Here is a 20,117-nt window from a genome sequence, read left to right on the forward strand (position 1 = left end):
TAGTTTCATACAGATTCAATATTGTGCAGCTGATTCATATTGGATTGCCGCAAAGCTCCTGTGTCTTTGAAGAAATTACATTGAAAGAGATGACTGGGTTTATATTTTCCATGCAGGCACATGCAAAAATGCTCAAGTTCCAATCACTTTAGACCACAAACACCACGGTAGTCATGTAATTCGGATGGCCTGATCAGGTGGTTATGTAATCACATCACTTTACAGATAATTTACCACTGCTTGAAAATCATACGAGCCCCAAAAGTGGATCGCTTTACATAAAAGTGAATTGCTTAACATATAAAGACAGCGAGTGCCTTCTCAAATTGAAGGCATTCAGACATGTAAAAACTACAGTTTTACCCCAAAGAATACAGTAAGTCCTTTTTATAACTACACTCCTGCAATAGATTGTCTCAGATATCTGTCGGTCCATTTTACGTTTTTCTTTAAAGCCATCAAGATAAAATAATAATACAATACATAATGACAGCGTCGCCTAGGATCAAGAAGAACGTGTCTGGTGTGTTTTTTTCCCGAGGTATCCTGAACGCACCACAGGACCTCACGGTCCACTTTGAAGCTGGCGGGCAGGGCCCACAATGAGTTTATATACAGACTTATCGATCTCGGGAAAAAAAAGTCTGGTTTGGTATTACGAGTCCAGAAAGAGAGTCGGGGCCGCAGTGCTTTGTAAAAGACGGATTTTTTTTTGCAAAAGTATTACTGGCGTCGCTACTTTGAGCTAGTAGAAACCAAGGTTAGATAGTGATTGGACTTGACAAGCCCGCTGCGCTACTGTATCCACCCCTCCTCTCCCCTCCCCTCTCCTCCCTCCTCTCTCTCTCTTTGCAGCTCCACACAACCAGGAAATCGCCGAGGTGTGCTTCGATTATCCCGCTAGTTGCTACCCCGTCTACGGGTGTAGATGCGACTTTACTACCCGGATAAATTTCCGCTTAGTCTATTTTCCTCAGGTACATCCGGCTGAGTTGACTTTATTCCCAACTGGCTTCAAGCTTTTAAGTGAGTCAAAGTTGCCCGCGAGGAGAGGAGATCCACTCCGGCCGAACAATGAGGTGGGTAAATAGCGACTCAAATCCCTTCATCGTCTTTGTGTTTCCGAGCTAGATTCTCGGTTTTGGGCCATTAGTTTTCCAACAAAGGCACTGGGACACCATTCGCTTTGAATAAACAACCGTTGCTCTTGCACTATTGGCTATTTCGAACGCGCGCCTGCTTGGATCCGTCATGTTTAATTTTTCTTTTAAAAAGCTACAAAAAAAATCGCATTCATGCCTTTAAAGTGTCTGCAAACAAAATGTCTAATTTTGGACTTTCACGTGAACTTTGTCGATGTATGTGAATGCTATGTGAATCCGGAAGTGGGTACGTGTAATGACAGTCCGGTGCTACCTGTTCAATCTGTCCAAAAGCTACTCTTATAGTTAAAGAATGAGCAGATCGTATTATTGTGTGCATTTCAAACGAAGCTTTTTGACCTTTTATTGAGTTACTGTGATTCTGTTCATCACCTTTGAAGTAGTTACCTACGAATGCGTGCTCTTTCGGGGTGTTGCACGAATACAAAAACTTTAGGATCACCAATTCCCCCGAAAATGCACAGCAAGCGGTTTTTTAAATCAAGGCGTGCATTTCTTAGCCGCATATTATGTTCATGTGTCTTGTACTATTTAGCTCCCTGTGGGTTTTGCAGCAGAGATGAAATTGCTCAGTGGAAAGAAGATCGTGTCCTCAAATTCCACATCCTGTCACAGCCTGTGCAGTTGGAAATGACATGCTTTGAAACCACCACTCCTTGCTTAATTCCTCAATTTATTATTAGTTCATTTCAAAGAGGTCAACAACAACATTTTAGAGATTGCAATTTGGAGTGATTTGGGATTCATGGGGCATGAGATTGGAACAGTTCAGAGTAGATCTGGTTACCTGTGTGACTAGTTCTTTATCTTAAAATTCTTACCCGGGTCAATGCTGTAACAATTGGTCTCCTCGGGTAATCAACTCTTCTAACCTTTATAGCAATTAATCTGTAAGGAAAGCCTATTGGGTTCGGGTAAGTTAAACTGTTTCTATTATAAAACGTGTGATGATTTTTCTCAAGATTTTCCCTTCAAAGTAACACATTTATACTCCCTATTAAAACCATGAATCTGGAGGAGAAATCGTAAAATTCATCAATTTTAAGGCAATTTTAAGGGTATGGCTTATACGCGGAGGCGATCAATATGCGAGAAAATACGGTAGTTTATTCTCGATCTTATTTTCTCAAGAAAAACAATCACAAATTGGAAGAGAGTGATAAAAGTGTCAACGGGAGGTTTTAAGAAAATTGTTAATGTTGTATCTTGGGGCTGCGAAAAAAAATACTTTGCTAATATGTTATGCCATGTCTAATGATTACAATTTTTGCTCCATAGTTTCACCCCTCACCGTGAGTCAGAGTGTTTGGCACCATATCTATGTCTAAGTACGTGGGTTTATCAGTTGTCTTATTGTAGCGTCTTCAAGAATCACGCAAAGTCACCAGACTTAATTTATTGATAACAAAAAAAACTGCTTCTGCATGGTCTTAACTGACGCTCAAACAAAATGTACTGTTAAGTACATTAAGTAACTAACAAATCAAGTTTAGGTAAGTTTTGCCTGTGGTCTGTACCTTCCCTTGGGACATTCTCAAAGGCGTAATAATCTGTTCTGATGTCTATTTTCTTCAAAGTGACCTTGCATTGAAAGATTTTGTGGTATGGCCTTTGAATCGTAAACATTGTGCATAAGGTGTAAAGGTCTTTTGCTAAGTAATGGATTAGTATGCTAGATTCTGGTAGCTGTTTATGTCATTAAACCATAAGTTGACATTGATGTTCTCCCTTCACCAGTCAGAAGTTTTACAGTATTTCTGGAGAGGAAATCCCCTTCTGTATTTAGTTAGTATTGTTTCTATAAAATGGTGTATGTATGCATGTGTGTAAAAACAGAACAGTGTAAATAAGTTCACATATCGTATCTGCACACAGGGCATCTCTTCTGCTTTCGTTTCTGCTTTATTTTTTGTAAAACACTTGGTGTTTCTACTTCATTTTCTGTGGATCAAAAGCGCTCCATATTTAAAGATGTATATAATGGACCACGATTTTTATTTTTTCACCTTCTCTTTTCATTCTATTGCATCCCTTTTATTTAGGTTCTGTCATATCAATGGGTAGCATGCTCTCTTAAAATCAACGTTTCTCCATGTTTTGTTAATTTTAGATTTCTTAATTATATCAACATCTCTTACTATACTATACAACACATTGTTGTCCTAAAATTCTCCTTGCAAAATTCCAACTTTACTATTTCAATATTGATATTTTCATCACATCAAAATGTTCCAATTCTCATTATGTACCTTCAACATGACCTACAGTCACATATGTTGTAACTTTGCTTTACAAGATTTATTCATGAAATACTCCCCCAGCAAGCTACGTCATATTCAGTCCTAAATTATCACTCATTTTCTGACTAGTCGTTAATCATTAACTATTAAAAACTTTCCGTGGCAAAAAGTAAGACCAATGCATGCCTTCAACTGAACGACTCGACAATACAATAAAACTATTGCTTGTCGCAGTGAATAGAGATAAGAGAACAGGTTTCAGTCAGCAAATAATTAAACACTAGAGTGTAAAGTATATGACCCAGTTTAAACAAGGGCCTCTTTTGAATTATTATCCTTATTTGAAACATGAACAAATCTAACGATACGGAATCTTGACGTTCAACCTCAGAAAATTAGCAACAGACTTGAATGAGTCTTGCAAATGGGAGAGTCCTCTCCACTCCCGTAAATCAGAATTATCTAAGAATTTTATTGTTAAGACATTTTCACAAAAAAGCAACACTAATGAAAGAAATATATATTTCCAATCATATTGTCAATTATCTTTTGACGCCATTTCAGACTCATATCAGTCTCTTGGATAACAGTGACTGACGTGTGTTCTGTCTTACCAGTCGTCTCTTGTTGATATCACCCTGTTGACGTGTGGACTGGAATGTAATGCTATGTTCTCTGCCATTTGTCCCTGTGGAATGTAAATGTTGACCCACAACTGCCGCTATGTTGAACGTGTAAGAGTTTGTCCTGAATAAGCTAAAAGGCATATTTGGAGGCTCCTTTTGTTATGTACTCATCTTGGCATCACTACACATTCTGTTGTCTCTTTACTCATTACATCTTAGTTAAATATAAAGTTGCACAGCTGTGTTGTGTCAAAGAATTGTGTCAAGCGATGTAGAATTCCAAAGATATTTGCCCGTTCTTTCTGTTGTGTGAATTTTTCTTTCTTCATTACATCATTGATGTTTTGTTTGGTACCACTATGATAATGGTCTGCTTGATGTTAATGTTAGAAGTTGAGATTCCAGTCCACACGAATCATTTACAGTTAAAGAAAAGAGAAGTTCAAAATGATAGTGTTTCTAAATCAGGACTATATTCAGTTCATCTTGCACAGACATGCGTAATGCATTTTCTAACCCACTTAAATACTCCATTGCTGTTTCAAAGTCAGAGCAAGACTTAAGACGTCCCCACTTCTTAACTCACTGTCCTATTGATCAGCTACGCAATTAGCAAAATGGACTCCTCCATCAATTTCATGTCTCGGCTCTCTTTGTTTGTTTTGCACTACTGCCTCAGTATTAGTCAGGCCTTTTCTTTATTGTTCTTGTGTGTCGAACAAAAACTTCTTGACGTAATGTCCCAACAAGCCGGAAGCTTGGCTTTAGCAATATTGTGCATGCCATTATACCCAAATCATGCAAGATGTAACCCGCTATTTTTGCAATAGTGGTGTGTTTAACTCATGGGGTTATGTAATGTCCTTAGCAGTACCTTTGTTGATTCTTACATGTCTCCACTTGTGGTAACTTACTTGACTTAGTATATTCTTTTGAAATCTAAACTGTGCAGCACTAAACTGAGCTTTTCTGAAGGGTTTGTTTTGACAAGTTTATTTTAAATGTTATTGTCCAAATACAGTTAATGCAAATAGTACATTTCCTCAAAAATCTCCTTTGAACTATCACATTTAGGGAAGTAGAACTTTCAGAGTTGAGCAAAATAGCCACACTGTACTGTAGTGTATTGGATAAGCAATAATGCTTCTAGTTAATAAGGACAATCTGGAAAGTCCTGCCTGTGATGGATTAAAATGAATGGCTTTATTCTATGTATTGTGAGGGGCTGGCTATGTTATATGTGCTTCAAACTAGGGAACAAAAGTGTCTAAAGCATCGTACAACTTGTGAGTCCAATCTCTGCTGGTCTGTGAATTTGGCTGGCACAACACCCCAACTCTGCAGTCTCTCTTCTCTAAAACCTGTACCTCTATTGGTCCTCCCACCTCTTCTACTCATAAATGGGCCATTATTCTGTCCTGCCTTTTGGATTAGACACTTTGCCACAACATACAAAACCTTCTATTGTCCCTTTTCCTCGGTTGTGGCCGATGTTTTCCTTCTTTAATTTGTGGCATTTGGCTCGTAGGTTATTTGTGTATGATACTATTAGCTTTTGATCTCAGGAGGTTTTCTGCAATTAGATAATTGTGACTGGCATGAGCTATTTAAAATTAAGCATGTCAGTTGTAAATGACAAAAGGTATTGGCTGCAGGTGATAATGGAGAGTCTAAGGTAGACTGGTCTGCAGGTACAACTGCTCTCTTTCTGTAGAAAAATTAAGTAATGTTTCAACTTAAATTCCGTTCCTAACAATGCATGGCATACCATTGTGATCAGCATTGTTAATGGCTTAAATTGAACTGAACAGTTAATTCAATTTGTCTTCATAATGGTTAAGTTAACATATTAAATATATAACGAGCTTCTCGGAGTGGTGGGCCTTTCACAGAAGTTGAGATGGATTTCCCAGTGTTGCGCAAGATGATCTTCGAGCAATAAAAGCACAGTGAAAAAAAGAGTTTGAAGTTATCATCATCTACAGTGCATTACATCATCTAATGTTTAAGCAAATCTGGAAGAATCTCTATCCGTAAGTGTTACGCCTGAAAAAACGTTCTGGGTATCCATGATCTGCAGGCCTTTAGAGCCGCACTATCACTACTGAGGGTACTTTCCTGAATTCGATTGATTGGACTTCACTGAGCCACTGAGTGAGACTAAGTGGCACTACTGCCTATTTAGAAAGGATCTCAGGATGGGGTCACCAATACTTCCAGAAACCATTTTTAGGTAACACAATTAACCAAGCTATCTGCCGGTGCCAGTTGAAGCTCTACACTGCAAAGAAAATGCCATTTCTAAATCGCAAGTTCTTTTTGGGCCCACGCTCATTTAAAATGTACTGTGGCAATGTGAAAAACTGTTATCTGGCCAGATGAGTTACAATTCAAAGTTCTTTTTTGAAAACTGGGATGTCATGTGATCTGGATTAAAGAAAACCAGGACAACCAAAGCTGTAATCAGCGCTTCGTACAGAAGCCTGCATCTTAGATGGTATGGGGTTGCAGTGTGGGCATTTCCAGCTTACACACCTGGAAATGCACCATCAATGTAGTAAAATGACCCCTGTCCCTAAGTGTCAAACCCGAAAAAACATTCTGCATTTGTTGATCTGTGTAATATAAAATGCAATTTCTTTCTCTGAAAATCATACATTTTCTTGATTTAAACTTTTGACAAAGAATCAATGTTCTCTTTTGAATACAAAAGTGAAATTTGGAACTTTCACATCAGCTTTCAGAGTATATTCCCTTTTTTTAAGTGTTAGGGAAGAAGGTCATGAATTGCGACCTTTGTTACCCCACCGGCTGTTAAAGAAAGCACTAGATATTTCCCTTTATGACCCCAGTGGGACTCATCTCCCCTTTGGATGTATTTGAATGGTACAATTGTCATTTTGGGATTCAGACGAGGGGTCAGTTGGGTTACTGTCGCCATCTGCTAGAGTAGGAGTGGCCAAACTATTCCACAAAGGGCCGCAGTGGTTGCGGGCTTTCGTTCCGACCCATCAAAAGGACACCTTTTCACCAATTGGATGTCCTACAAGCGCAGTCAGTGGATTGCAGTCAGGTGCTTCTTGCCCTAGCAGAGACCTCATTGGTTAAACTATTTGTGCTGGATCGGTTGAAACAAAAACCTGCACCCACAGCGGACCGGTTTGCCCACCCCTGTGCTAGAGTGTCAAAACACAGTCATATTCCCTTGAGTCTTAAATCAAACAGCAGCTGAGGCGCATAGCTAGTGATTTTTCCTTTTCTTGAGTTTCTCCACCTTGTTTAGGATTGGAAAGTTGTTTATCCACTTAAGAAAACATTTATATGACATGCAAAACACTATCAAAAATACTTGAATGGTTGCCTCTGGCCCGAAGTCTGCAACCCCCGCGACCCTAGTGAGAATAAAGTGGTTCAGAAGATGAGATGAGATGACTGATATCATGTTTCACGTCAGATATGTTCATTGTAAGACACTGATGATACCGTTGTATAGTTTTAACAAAAAGGTTTGACCAGAAAGTGTAATTGTGTTGAAGACTTTTTAGCAATGCTTTCTTTCTTATCCTGTTGTACAAATAGACTTATAGTACTAAGAATGGTTAGATGGGGGCAATATAAGGTTATTTGATATGACTCAAAAGGTGAATTTTCTTCAGTATGTCAGGTCCCTTTTTGGCCCATACTAATAGTTAAATAGAGGATTATCCTCCGACCTGTAAAAGGAATTGAGCTCTAGGACAGAGGTGAGTTGGTTCCAAATATGGGCATTGAGTTGTGTGTGCTCGCACACCAGTACACAGAAGCAGGAGGGAATTTAAGTGTTCTCTTGAAATAGGGTAGAAAAAGATTGTTTGCCAAAGTCTATTCACGTTTACCTCAATGCTCCATAAACAACGCCAGTAAGAGTATGAGTCAGCGTGCAAAAATGCTGAGAGTCTTGTGGAGTGGAGACATTTCAGCTGACGATACGATTCCATTCAGACAGATAGCGAAAGGAACTAAGAATAGCTTGGAAGGCCAAAGCCCTTGTTTCTGAGCATTTGGCTTGTGAAGGCAAAAGCAATAGATTTCGATCTACTACTATTAATTCACGTGTGTATTTTGTTGTCCACCACGACCTGACTAAAAAGGGTTAAGAATTAAAGAATCCAGGTCAGTTGTATAGCAGCAGATGGACATCACTCACAGTGGTGGACATGGTCCGAGGGCATTCAAGAGGTCAGCCTAAAGTCTCAATCCCCAGTGAAAGAATATCACATTGCTGTTGTGTGGACCGAGTCCACAATATCAGCCTCACATCATGACCTCCTCAAATATGTGCTATATGGCCTACACACATTTTCCAAACCATGCAATAAACAATTCTTCAAGGATGTACTTCTCTCTAAGAATAACTCACTGAAGCCTGAAAATCATTTAAAAAATAATATTAGGAGTTTGATGTGAAAGAAAGAGAACCTCTTGTTTAGTGCGGTATAGCGGTGTTTCCCAACCATTGTGCCGTGGCTGAATATAATGATATTAAAATTGAACTATTACAAGGTTAAACTCAAAATATGATGAACTTTGGGGAAAGCTGGTATAAAGTGACAGTGAATCTGAAATAGATACAATGCAGTTGGTCTTACTTTGTTTAATCTAATGCCTACTCACAGATTACCCTATGATCTTATACTGCTTTAATGCCTCTCAGTTTATTGTATTTTAAATGTATTTTTATGTATATGATTAATTCTTGCGTTTTTAGTTCACTTTTCAAATTGTGGATGCTACGTGTACAGTGTGCAGTATTTATCCTCTTCACCCTATAGTAAATCAGGATTATTTAGCTGATGTAAGTCTGTGCTACCATGTTGCATAATATAACTCCTCAAGAGTACCATCAAAAGGCACATCTTGTAAAATTGGTAGATTTGGAGAGAGACAGAAAGGAGACGGACTGAGTGACAGGCCCTGACCAAGGTTTTAAAATGTTACATTTGGAGAGGGAGGTGAGAGAGTAACTTTGCCCGACCAAGCTCGCCAGTGATGTGGCAAAGAGCTGCGAGTGCCTTACTCCCATATACAGACATTTCCAAGAGAGCGTGTTTCCTGGCCCAGTGCTGTGATTTCCTGTTAACCCCTCACTTCTCAATGAAGGTCAGAAGGATGAGAAGAGTAAAGTGAATGTTTATAAGCAGAGTTCAGTAGTCAGGACAATTCTGTACCTGATTTTCGCCACAAGTTATTAAATATAATAGTGTATAGTGTCACCTTTTCTACAACAGCAAAAGTGAAAATTTGAAAACAGTTAAATCTGCTTCCCCTGTAGGGTTTACTATATAACTGCACAGACATATTTTCCAACGGAGTCATCTTAACTTTCCAAAGTATTAATTCATATCACATAGCCCACTGAAAGGAAGATATTTTTTGGGAAGACTAGCAGGTCGGCATGAATAAAATGTTTTTTGTGCTACCACTACTTGGTTGCTTATAAAGTAATGTTTGTTTTTGGTTTCTGATGAATTAAAAAAACTGCTCCCTCCCCAAAATGCAACTTATGCTCCTGGGGTTTGTATATATATTTTCCCTTTTATTGTGCATTATTTGGCTAGTGTGACTTATAGTCTGGAAAAATGATGTGTGTAGCTTTGGGGATTTGTCTGACTCACCTGGGTCTGTGGCCTACCAACTCCATTAGGTTAAGCCTAGGGGTCAAAGCTTGTTATTTTGGCCGTTGACAATTATTCTATAATTCCCAGTTCTATGACTGTGTCACCTGTCAGAGAATTTCTTTTAATTAAACAAGTTAGACTAACATTATTTTGTGGTTGGCAGAGTTCATACAACAATGTTTGTTGCTGAGTATTCAAACACTGAGTAAGGTTGAGTCACTGGGCCTTTGTCCATTGTGTGCCTTTTTAAGCTACACACAAGAACGTTGAGGTGTGAGAGATGGTGTGCCCAGAGTCTCGTCTGTATGCACCTGCGAAGCACAAGCTTTTAGAGTCTCTCTATAGTAGTTGTATCAATAATGCAGTCACTCACTCTTGTCTTGTTCTCACCCCTGAGCCATCACTTTCACAGTCATTAAATATGCATCAATTTCCCAGTCCTAAGTATCCGTCCCACCCCTGTTCTCATAAGCCAGGGTTGTCCAAACTATTCCACAAAGGGCCGCAGTGGGTGCGGGTTTTCATTCCAACCCATCAAGAGGACACCTTTTCACCAATCTGGTGTCCTACAAGTGCAATCAGTGGATTGCAGTCAGGTGCTTCTTGTTTTATGCAGAAATCTCATTGGTCAAAGTGCCTGGGCTGGATCGGTTGGAACAAAAACCTGCACCCACAGCGGCCCTCGAGGACCGGTTTGGCCACCCCTGTCATAAGCCCTTTCCCTTGACCGCATATCAACAGTGTACTTGAAGCTCATCTGATCAGAAATCCTAGGGCTATTTTTTGGTGTTTAATCTTCCAGCCCCAATTATTGATAACATGATGTAATAATCATCTGGCCAGTAAATGTTAAGTCTAATGGTATGGATTTTCATGATTTATGTCAAAGAGTGTGTGATAGGTTTTGTTTTTTTTGTAATTTGTTTCCTCCTGGTCTTACTTTTTGTGTGTTCATCTAAATCACCTAAGGATTTTATTAATATTTTTCAGTTTGCTTCAATAACCCTAGAGCACATATGTCAAAATGGCGGCCCGGGGGCAAAATCTGGCCCGGCACATCATTTTGTGTGGCCCGGGAAAGTAAATCATGAGTGCCGACTTTCTGTTTTAAGATCAAATTAAAATGAAGAGTATAGATGTATATTAAATTTCCTGATTTTCCCCCTTTTAAATCAATAATTGTAATTTTTTAATCATTTTTTTCTGTTTTTAGTTCAAAAATTATTTTGTAAAATCTAAAAATATATTTTTTAAAAAGCTATCTATAAAAAACTGAATCTTCAGGGCTGTTAATCCAGTTCTTTTAATCCTTTATAAAAAAAAATCAAAATATTATATCTAAAATGGTCCGGCCCGCATGAAATCAAGTTGACGTTAATGTGGCCCGCGAACCAACCCGAGTTTGACACCCTTGCCCTAGAGCAACAGTGAAATGGTTAAAAAAAAGACAACTATGGTCAATGTCACGAAAAATATTCTTGCTTTTTCCATGTTTTCTCAGACTGCTAGTAGAGAAGTCAATGAACCTAACATTTTCATTAGTCACAACAAACGTGTTTGGGAGTGTCTATTGATTGATTGGGCCAAAGCAGTCCTTATAAGGAGGAATTTTCAGCAGGAAGTGGGTTGTGGTCTACATGTTGTGTCACTGGAATGGAAGGGGCAGATTGTTTCATGGATGAGACAGTTGGAGGAAGAGATGGATTAAGGCACTGTGGGGGTGAATGGGCTGTAGGGTGGGTATAAAAAAGAGGATGGTAGTCATCTATTTTTTGTTCCTCAGTCTTCCTTGTGTGTTTAAGTGCTACTTGTGTGGTGTAGGATGTGATTCAGTCTTGGATATAGAGCACTCTGTTATGGACGTGTGGAGCTCGGCCTACAGCTTTAAATACAAAATACATTTAATTTATTGGTATCAAAGGTGTTACTGTAGAAATCGGTGGCAGATTCCAGAGCGTTGTACAACATCCTGTCTTTGTCTCTATTGTGGTTGTGCCCACCATTTGGTTAAAACATACACGGGCGTACACACAAACACACACACACACAAACACACGAGTATAGCACATTTTGTGTCGGTTACTCACCAATCTTACAAACGAATCATTATTTTTCTTTCAGTTTTATGATATTTCCTATCAATTATGCAATTGTTACACTTGCATGGATGACCTAACAGTGATGACCTGATTACTTATCTTACCAGGATGTGGTTTGGGTAATGTCTGAGAAATGAGACGCCAGACAGTATGATGAGTCGTCAGACACTATTATGATGTCTGTTAGGCAGTGGCGTGGAGGGAAGTGTTTACATAAAATTAACATGAAACGAAGCGTGAGACCATGAAAGGAGCATGCCAATTTTCTTCACATTCTAAATGTCAATTTACCATACATTAAAGTAATATAGGAAACATCACCTTCAAAGAGAAATGCAGCGGGGGGATGAATAATCGTGAACAGAATTGTATATTAGACATTCGATCAGTACCACTTGAAAAACTAATGAATCCCAATACTAAACACAGATGGCAAGTATATTAAATATTGACTTGTCAAAAACTGTTAAAAGAAATTGACAGTTATTTATTTACATGTTCATGCTGTCATTTAACTTGGCTGGTGCAGTTATTTGTGTGCTGATACTAATGTTACGTTTTCTTATATTCAATTGTATAACATTCTAAATATTTCTTTCTTTTTAGTGAGTCGAGTATTTGCCAGGCGCGGGCCACTGTGATGGTATATGATGATGGCAATAAGAAGTGGCTGCCAGCAGGGGCTGGACCACAGACCTTCAGCAGAGTCCAGATCTATCACAACCCCACCACCAATGCCTTCCGAATAGTGGGACGCAAGATGCAGACAGACCAGCAGGTGAAGTTCCTCCCTTTGGGCTATGTGTTTGAATTAATTATAAATTGTCTTTGTATGTATAATTCATTCATGTCTTCATCTGTCATATTGTAATTGGTTGTTTTATCTAGTCTTTATGTATTGTATTGTACAGACCATGATGCATCTGAATCCAACTAGAATTAAATCCTCACACGTGCACATTGAGCAATTCGCTTTTTAGTGACCCTGCAACAGGCTTGGCCGAGACCGCATAGCAGACATTAGCAAGTCATTTGTTCCAAGTCTCAAGTCCCAAGTCTTGCCTGTTGTGGGTGAATCAAGTCCAGTCACGCAGTGGTGTCAAGTTGAGTCAAGTCACAAGGTTATGTTGAGTCAAGCCGCGTCACAAGGTTTTCAAGCTGCTTAATAATGCGCCAAATGTTCTCTACAAGTGAATGATCTGGATTTAAAGCTGGTCATTTCAATACCCAGATCCTTTTCCAACACATGTTTTAATTAATGCAGTGTGTGGAGTTCCCTAAAACAGGCAATGTCTGAGAGAATATGTTGATCTATAAAAGAGCACGGACATTCAGTACGTTTTTTTGGCCTTGACACTTAGGCACAGTGATTGATGATAACTTCATACTCAGCAATTTTTCATTAGCAACCACTTCTGATATTGTTCTATAAATCATCTGCCAGCATTGAGGAAATTGATCTTTTACCCATCTTGGTTTCTGGTCAGTCATGTTGCAAGTAGACCTTAGTGCTAATTGATCATTCAGCTGGCAGCATGGTGGAGAAAAGTAGTTAGCACGTCCGCCTCACAGTTCTGAGATTGAGGGTTCAATCCCCGTCTGGTTCCGGCCGGGTTTCTCCAGATACGCAGATTTCCTCCCGCATCCCATAAACATGCACAGTAGGTTGAGAACGCTCCAAATTGTCCCTAGGTATGAGGGTAAATGCTTGTCCATCTCCTTGTGCCCTGCGATTGGCTGGAGTGTTTTGAGATTTGTTGACGTGTAATTTAAAAGTAACATACTATTTTTCTTAAAATTATCAATTTATTCAGAGCAAACTTTGGATCTTTTCTACTTTGAATGAAATATTGAAATTTAGCACATCCACATGTAGTTTGCATTCAGTTCTTTATTTACAATTTGGCATGGAATACCAACTTTTGGGGAATTCTGTTTGTAGTAACGTTTTTCATTTCCTTCACTTTTAATGGAAAGTCTATAACAATGTGATTAAATTCCAGTACAATCCAGTTAAGGTATTACAAGACCATGACTCATGAGATAACATTAGTTAATGTTGGTACCATCAAGTTTCCGTAATAATGGTTAAGTGAGTTTGGAGGGATCTATTTTTGAGCTCCTCCTGCTTGCTGCATCAGCATCTCGCACTTTAAACATTCACCACACTAAAGTGCTCCCTAGAGATGGAGTCTTAATGTGGATGATGTTTCCTGTGAGATATTTGGCCTGTTCAAGTATTTCCTGTGACAGTTTGGGAAATATGCTTGTTCCTCGTATCTTTATCTTTGCGTCTCCAAAAGTGGGGACTGTGATCACTATGTAATAATGCATCTTTCCTGTTCTATCCCCCCCAATGCATTTTGCTCTCTGATATTCACCCTCTCCTCTGTGTGTGCTCTGTTCAATTCTGAGGCTGTTTAGCAAATAGTAAAATGGCCTGTCAGCAGTAGCACATTTCAGGCAAAAAAAAAGAAATACAATGTTGTTTCCCTCCTCGTTCATCAATAATGTGGACGCCATCTGCTGGATTCAATGAAGAACCATACAGTATGAAGCATGATTTGGGAGTTTTCAAACCAATGACTCAACAATTGTCTAGAATCGGCTTAAATTGTACATTTTATTGCCAGTTTAATTAGTCATATTTTTTTACCAGAGCCTTTTTTGTCTTTTTTTAGGTGGTTATAAACTGTCCTATCGTGAGAGGGTTAAAGTACAACCAAGCAACACCAAATTTTCATCAGTGGCGGGATGCCCGGCAAGTGTGGGGCCTCAACTTTGGCAGCAAGGAGGATGCTGCTCTTTTTGCCAATGGCATGTCACATGCTCTGGAAGTGCTTAACTCTATGGCCGATGCAGGTACGGAATCACACTACCTCATGTAAATCAACCTCAAGAGCAGCATCTCCAGTCAGCCTTCTTACTTCACTCATACTGCAATCTATTTATTGCATTCTTGTCAAATTCATCTTGACTTTTTGTTGATTGTTTAGTGTAGTTTGCGTAAAAAATGTAAACATTAAAACAAACTATCTTACTATGTTTACTAGGACGATAGTAGATTTTCTGGGATATCATTCCACAAGGTTAAGTATAAGCAAAATATTGTCAGTTTAGTTTTTGTAAAAGAAAAGATTTTCATCTGATCTTTGCTTCCAATTTTGTGTTCCTGTAAATGCCCACATCTACTATTTAAATGCAACCTTACAGCACTATTATTTTTTTACTGAGGAAAACCGTATGGAAAGTGGACATTTTTTCTTTAGAGTGTTCTACCTCTTTTAAAAGTTAAATTAGTAGAGTAATAAAGAGGAGTCTGGTAGGATGGAGTGATTTAATCTTCAATAACCTTTTCATTTCATTTGTTTTGGCAGGCTACGCGACACTTCCACGGCCTATGTCAAATGGTCCATCTCCCGAAGAGATCGAGCAGCAGAGGAGGTAACAGATCTTGCCTTAGATTTTAAATGCCCAACTGCGTACATAATCCACCATAGTCATTAAATGCTCAGGAATATTATCCACCAAACATGTTTACATTCCTGCAATTTGGATCTAATTCAGTGTTGGCTTTAATCCCAGGAGTTTTTAGTTGAACATAATACAAACCAGGTTTGTATTTTATCTTTGTCTGTAGCAAATGTGATAGTTCAAGTGATACCAGGAATACAAAAAATGTACACACCGGTGAGTTGATTTAACAATCAGTAGCCGTTTTTGGCAATTTAAGTCCTCTTAGCACTTTTGCACACAAACATATGCACAGGATTTCATGGTATTAGCCTGACACTGCTAAACTCTGTCAGCTCCTGTGGGTCAAAGGTTAAACAGACAGCAAGGCTAACACATTTCAGATCAGCTCCACCTTCTCTTCATCCATTTATCTATTCCTCCAGTAGCAGCCATTAGCTGGCCCGCATGGACTTGGTATTAACCTTTAATCTCATTAAGACTGAAAGGTCTGTGATTGGCCTACGAGAGTGCCTGTCAAACCGGTGTTTATCCTGCCGGTTATTGCCATGCTGTGGCTTAAGGAATAAAGCTTTATCATTAAAACCTTCAAAATCCATCACAGATTTACATGCAAAGCAATATTATTTACACTCCTGGTTTTTAGGCAAGATGAGTGAATGTATTGTGAGAATTCTGACTCGCTAGAGGTATCAAACTGTTACTAAGAGATTTGGTCATAATCAACCACCTCTTACAGCCTTTGTTGGTGGAGCAAATGTCGTAAATGGCTCTGACCGTGGATGTGCTTGCACACGTTTAAGTTGTTTCTATTGTATGTGTGTTGTGCTGCATACAGGCTGCAGAATGCCAGATGTGCTGAGGACTTAGTCGAAGAAATGTGAACTAGCTCGAATTAGGCCACAGTGTCCATCTGTGAAGTTCTTAGTGACAACACCAGTTGTGTTGTACTTCATTTTACATATATTATAATGAACCTTAAATTGATGGAATTTCTGATTTTACTACTCTGATTGACCTAAGGGAAGGCGTAGCATACATCCTCCAATGTGTTGGACCTTAGCATGTTCAATGCATCCCATTGGGGGATCCAGGGATTATTAGTGGTCCGTCTGTTTGGATTTATTTGGATCCTATTCAAATTTAAACCTCTCCCACGGAAACCACTAAATTTGATCTGCAATAGATCTGTTACGTATCCAACATGGTATCTTGCAACATTATGCATTAATTACTGTATGTCCTTGAAGAAATCACCACCAGTGTCTGGTTTTATACACAAAACATACTTGTTCCTATGTACATATTATTAAATAATCATGGGACGTCATCCCTCAGTGAAGCTTAGTCATCTCCCAACCCAAACATTAAACATATCAAATTATATTGGGGGAAGAAGCAAAACCCCACTTTTTCACTGATGCTACGGCATAACCTTTATACACAATTGGCATCTCACCAGTTTTGCTTTTGGGGTCATTACAACCAACATTCATAATTGAAGCTTTTTACCCCCCACACAGGCAAATTTTGGGGGAAAATTCAAGAGTCCAAAGTGCGCCTTCTAGTCTGAAAAAATATGGTACTTCAAAATGTGTTGGTGAAGAAATGGCACAAATAGAAATGCGACATTTCTTATGTATTTGCAGATTGGAGCAGCAGAGGTTGGAACAACAAGAACGGGAGCGACAAGAGCGAGAGTGCCAGGAAAAAGAGAGATTAGAGAGAGAAAGACAGGCTGCCACAGGTCAGAAAAAAATCCTCACGAGTAGGACCTATCTAATATATTTTTGTGCAATGCATGTTATAATATATACATTCAGCACATTTACCTCGTGGTAATCTTGACAAGGTAGAAAATGCAGTGACAATACAAAATTTGCATTAGTTGTAGTTAGCTGCTAAAGCGTTTTCTTAAGTGTTGGCAGATTATCTATAAAACACAAGCCCATATTAATGGACAAAAAGATGTAGTAAGAGTACCTTAATTTGTTTCTTTCTTTCTTTTTAGCACATATCCCACCTGCCCCACCTATGCCCACCGGGGGCCCTCCTCCTCCACCTGGCCCTCCTCCTCCACCAGGGCCTCCTCCTGCCTTAGGTGTTCCGTCCCCTCCAGCACCCCCACCAACTGGATCTGGTGGACCACCGCCTCCCCCGCCTCTGCCACCAAACGATGGGGCTGTTGGTGGTGGACCAGCTGGAGGATTGGCTGCTGCCTTAGCAGGTGCAAAACTTCGCAAAGTATCTAAAGTGAGTATCAAGTACGGAGTATATAGTATAAAGTATGTACTTGCAAAAAAATAAAAAATGTTCGCAAATAGAAATATTCAAACAGAAACATTCTTTGGCGAAAAGAAATTATTTTTGCAAACAATGTTTTTGTGAACAAATTCTATGGCACTAAATCTACTCTTTAGGGTTTCAGCAAAAAAAATCTTGCAATAATACCAGCCTTATTTGTGTCTTTAGACCCAACTGTCACATTCCTACTTTGTTAGCCAACTGATGTTCCTGTAGCGTAGCCATTTAATACATATATTCTGAACATTTTATTTGCTCAGCAAGAGGAAGGAGCAGCTCCAATTGGCAGAGCAGACGCTAGCCGTAGCAGCAATTCTTCCATTGGAGGAGGTGGAGACCTGATGGGTGAAATGAGCGCCATCTTGGCTCGAAGGTAAATTTTCCATTCCAAAAATAGTGGATGTCAGTTACTTGCTACAATTCACGCATTTGTGGTCATGATTCCTATTCCCTTAAGTCTTAATCAGTGGATGGTTTGAAGCATAGACAGAAAGGCGCTTTGACTTAAAAACTAAATTCCTTGTTACTTCAGGAGAAAAGCAGCTGACACAGGCGAAAAAGTCGCGACGAAGACACAGGAAAATGTACGTAGCTGCTTGTTAGCTAATTAAAACCAGCCAATAGCCCCATCCATAAAAAAAATCTCTGGTACAGTTTTACGCTAAGGTTACAATTGTTTAATGCGGGCCCCTATTTTTCCTCCACAGGAGGATTTGGAGCCTCATGGTCAGAGTGGTGAGAAACCATAGTTTTAAGGGGTTCCCTCCTATTCATAAACAAATTCGATATTTATATTTTTTATCCTTTATCTTTGTCAGACACCATGAGAAGACCGTGGGAGAAATCCTCATCCACCATGCCCAGGTAATCAATTTTCCACATTTTACCAGGCTCTCATTTACAATCCATTTCACCATTGTGTATATTAAACTCACCATTAGTGCATTCCTTCATCAAAGTGCATGTAACTTCAGGAACATGTGTATGATTTTTGCATTCCTAATTTAGTTCAAGTATAGTATACCAATGCTTTCTATTCTACAAAAAAAGTGTGTGTATGTCTCTAACAGGAATAACTCCATTCCCAAGAGCATGGACTCCACCTCCTCATTGTCTCAAAGTTCCAGGTATACATAAAATGTCACTCACTTGACTTTTTTTTTTAACCTTTGCTTTTTCTTTACCTTCCCACTGGAGAGTTGGTGCTTATATTTGATAGATTGATCTTTACATTAATCCGAAGTTCCATAGTATCATTTATCAGTTGAAATTCAATTGGTTGACCCTATGTTTGTGCTGCCCTCTGTTGGTCAAACTGCCACTTTGACACGTTTCTTAGCTGGTGTTGTGGATTGGGTGAACTATGGTTTCACTGCGAGTGCTGTTCAGTTACACACATTGAAATTGAAAATTAAAATTCAGCCAATTTTCACTGACACTTCGCAGAGTGTACAGTTTAAAAGGGTAACACTAGTGTACTGCTCTTTTTTTTGCACCACTCCCCATCACTTTTTCACGCCTAATGTATTACTTGTGTATTTATTTTCTTTCGTTGCACAGGGTGAAGCCTGCCAACAACAGTAATGACGCAAGTGGATATGATGAGTCTGATTTAGAAAAAATGAAACAGGTAACTTAATTATGGAGCATTCTCCTCTTCCTAAAATACAATTCTTTTGTTTAGTTCTTTTTGTGACACTTGGCAATTATTCTGCAGGAAATCCTTGAGGAAGTGCGAAAAGAACTTCAAAAAGTAAAGGAGGAAATCATCACAGGTGAGACTATGAATCACTTTCTCGTTGTACTGCTGTAAATTTCAGTTTTACAGGTGCATTCACCACTCGTAACTGGTTCGAAGGGTTAGTAGTTGGGGCCAGTGTTTAAATTAAATATGTAGGCGATTATTTCTGGGCATGTTTTAGTGGAAAGTTCACGCGACCCGACCCCGGATAAAGCGGGAGATGAGATGAGTGACTGTTTTCATATGGTTTATGGATATATAGTATATGACCTCCTACTTTCTACATCTCCTCCTTCACAGCATTCATTCAGGAGCTGCAAAAGAGAAGCACATAATTTTGATCCTCGTCTGGAGGGATGTGGTTGATGGAGGCTTGCTGGGACATTGGCTTCTAATGTAGCCCAGGGACCTCTAATTTTCTTGTTTCTGTTTCCTAAAAGCATTACTTCATGTCACCATGCATACATACTCTAGATGTCAATGGTAACCCAGGGAACATTCTCGGGGCCGCCATCCAATATGTTCAAAGATCACGCCCTTGTCCGGTGATCCTTTCTCCTGTTCATATTTGTTCTATTGCATTGTGCCCTCTTTGAGAATCATTTAAGTTCACAGCTGCAGCCACAGCACCAATTTGTTGTCACCCTCAAATCTTCGTATCTGGGGTCTTTCTGCTATTTATGTTTCGATAAAGCAGTATTCAGGGATAAGGTATTTGCCACATTTTTTTACTGTAACAGCTGAAGTGTTGGGATTTTACTACTCTGCTTTCTCTCAGCATGCAACACCTCAAAAACAGCTACAGATACTTAG

General features: G+C 39.2%; 1 protein-coding gene across 2 annotated transcripts; it reads left to right on the plus strand.

The window, feature by feature from the left end:
- Positions 1-564: 564 nt before the first annotated feature.
- vaspb (vasodilator stimulated phosphoprotein b) lies at positions 565-19,697 on the plus strand. 2 transcript variants are annotated; one of them, XM_077610826.1, is made up of 15 exons: positions 565-881; positions 964-1,079; positions 12,392-12,563; positions 14,467-14,647; positions 15,163-15,229; positions 16,909-17,006; positions 17,271-17,512; positions 17,824-17,936; positions 18,096-18,147; positions 18,271-18,298; positions 18,382-18,427; positions 18,634-18,690; positions 19,124-19,193; positions 19,281-19,338; positions 19,605-19,697. In XM_077610826.1, the coding sequence occupies exons 2-15, from the start codon at positions 1,075-1,077 to the stop codon at positions 19,637-19,639; spliced, it is 1,224 nt and encodes a 407-aa protein (XP_077466952.1). In that variant the 5' UTR covers positions 565-881; positions 964-1,074; the 3' UTR covers positions 19,640-19,697. The 2 variants fall into 2 exon arrangements, with proteins under 2 accessions (XP_077466952.1, XP_077466953.1); XM_077610827.1 differs by having other exon boundaries at positions 978-1,079.
- Positions 19,698-20,117: the final 420 nt, after the last annotated feature.

Source organism: Stigmatopora argus, chromosome 10 (assembly GCF_051989625.1).
Source record: "Stigmatopora argus isolate UIUO_Sarg chromosome 10, RoL_Sarg_1.0, whole genome shotgun sequence".
NCBI lineage: Eukaryota > Metazoa > Chordata > Actinopteri > Syngnathiformes > Syngnathidae > Stigmatopora > Stigmatopora argus.

Coding starts and splice junctions, on each gene's coding strand:
- vaspb (XM_077610826.1), top strand. Junction 17,007..17,270: donor AGAAAGACAGGCTGCCACAG/GTCAGAAAAAAA, acceptor CTTTCTTTTTAG/CACATATCCCACCTGCCCCA. Junction 18,428..18,633: donor TCCTCATCCACCATGCCCAG/GTAATCAATTTT, acceptor TGTCTCTAACAG/GAATAACTCCATTCCCAAGA.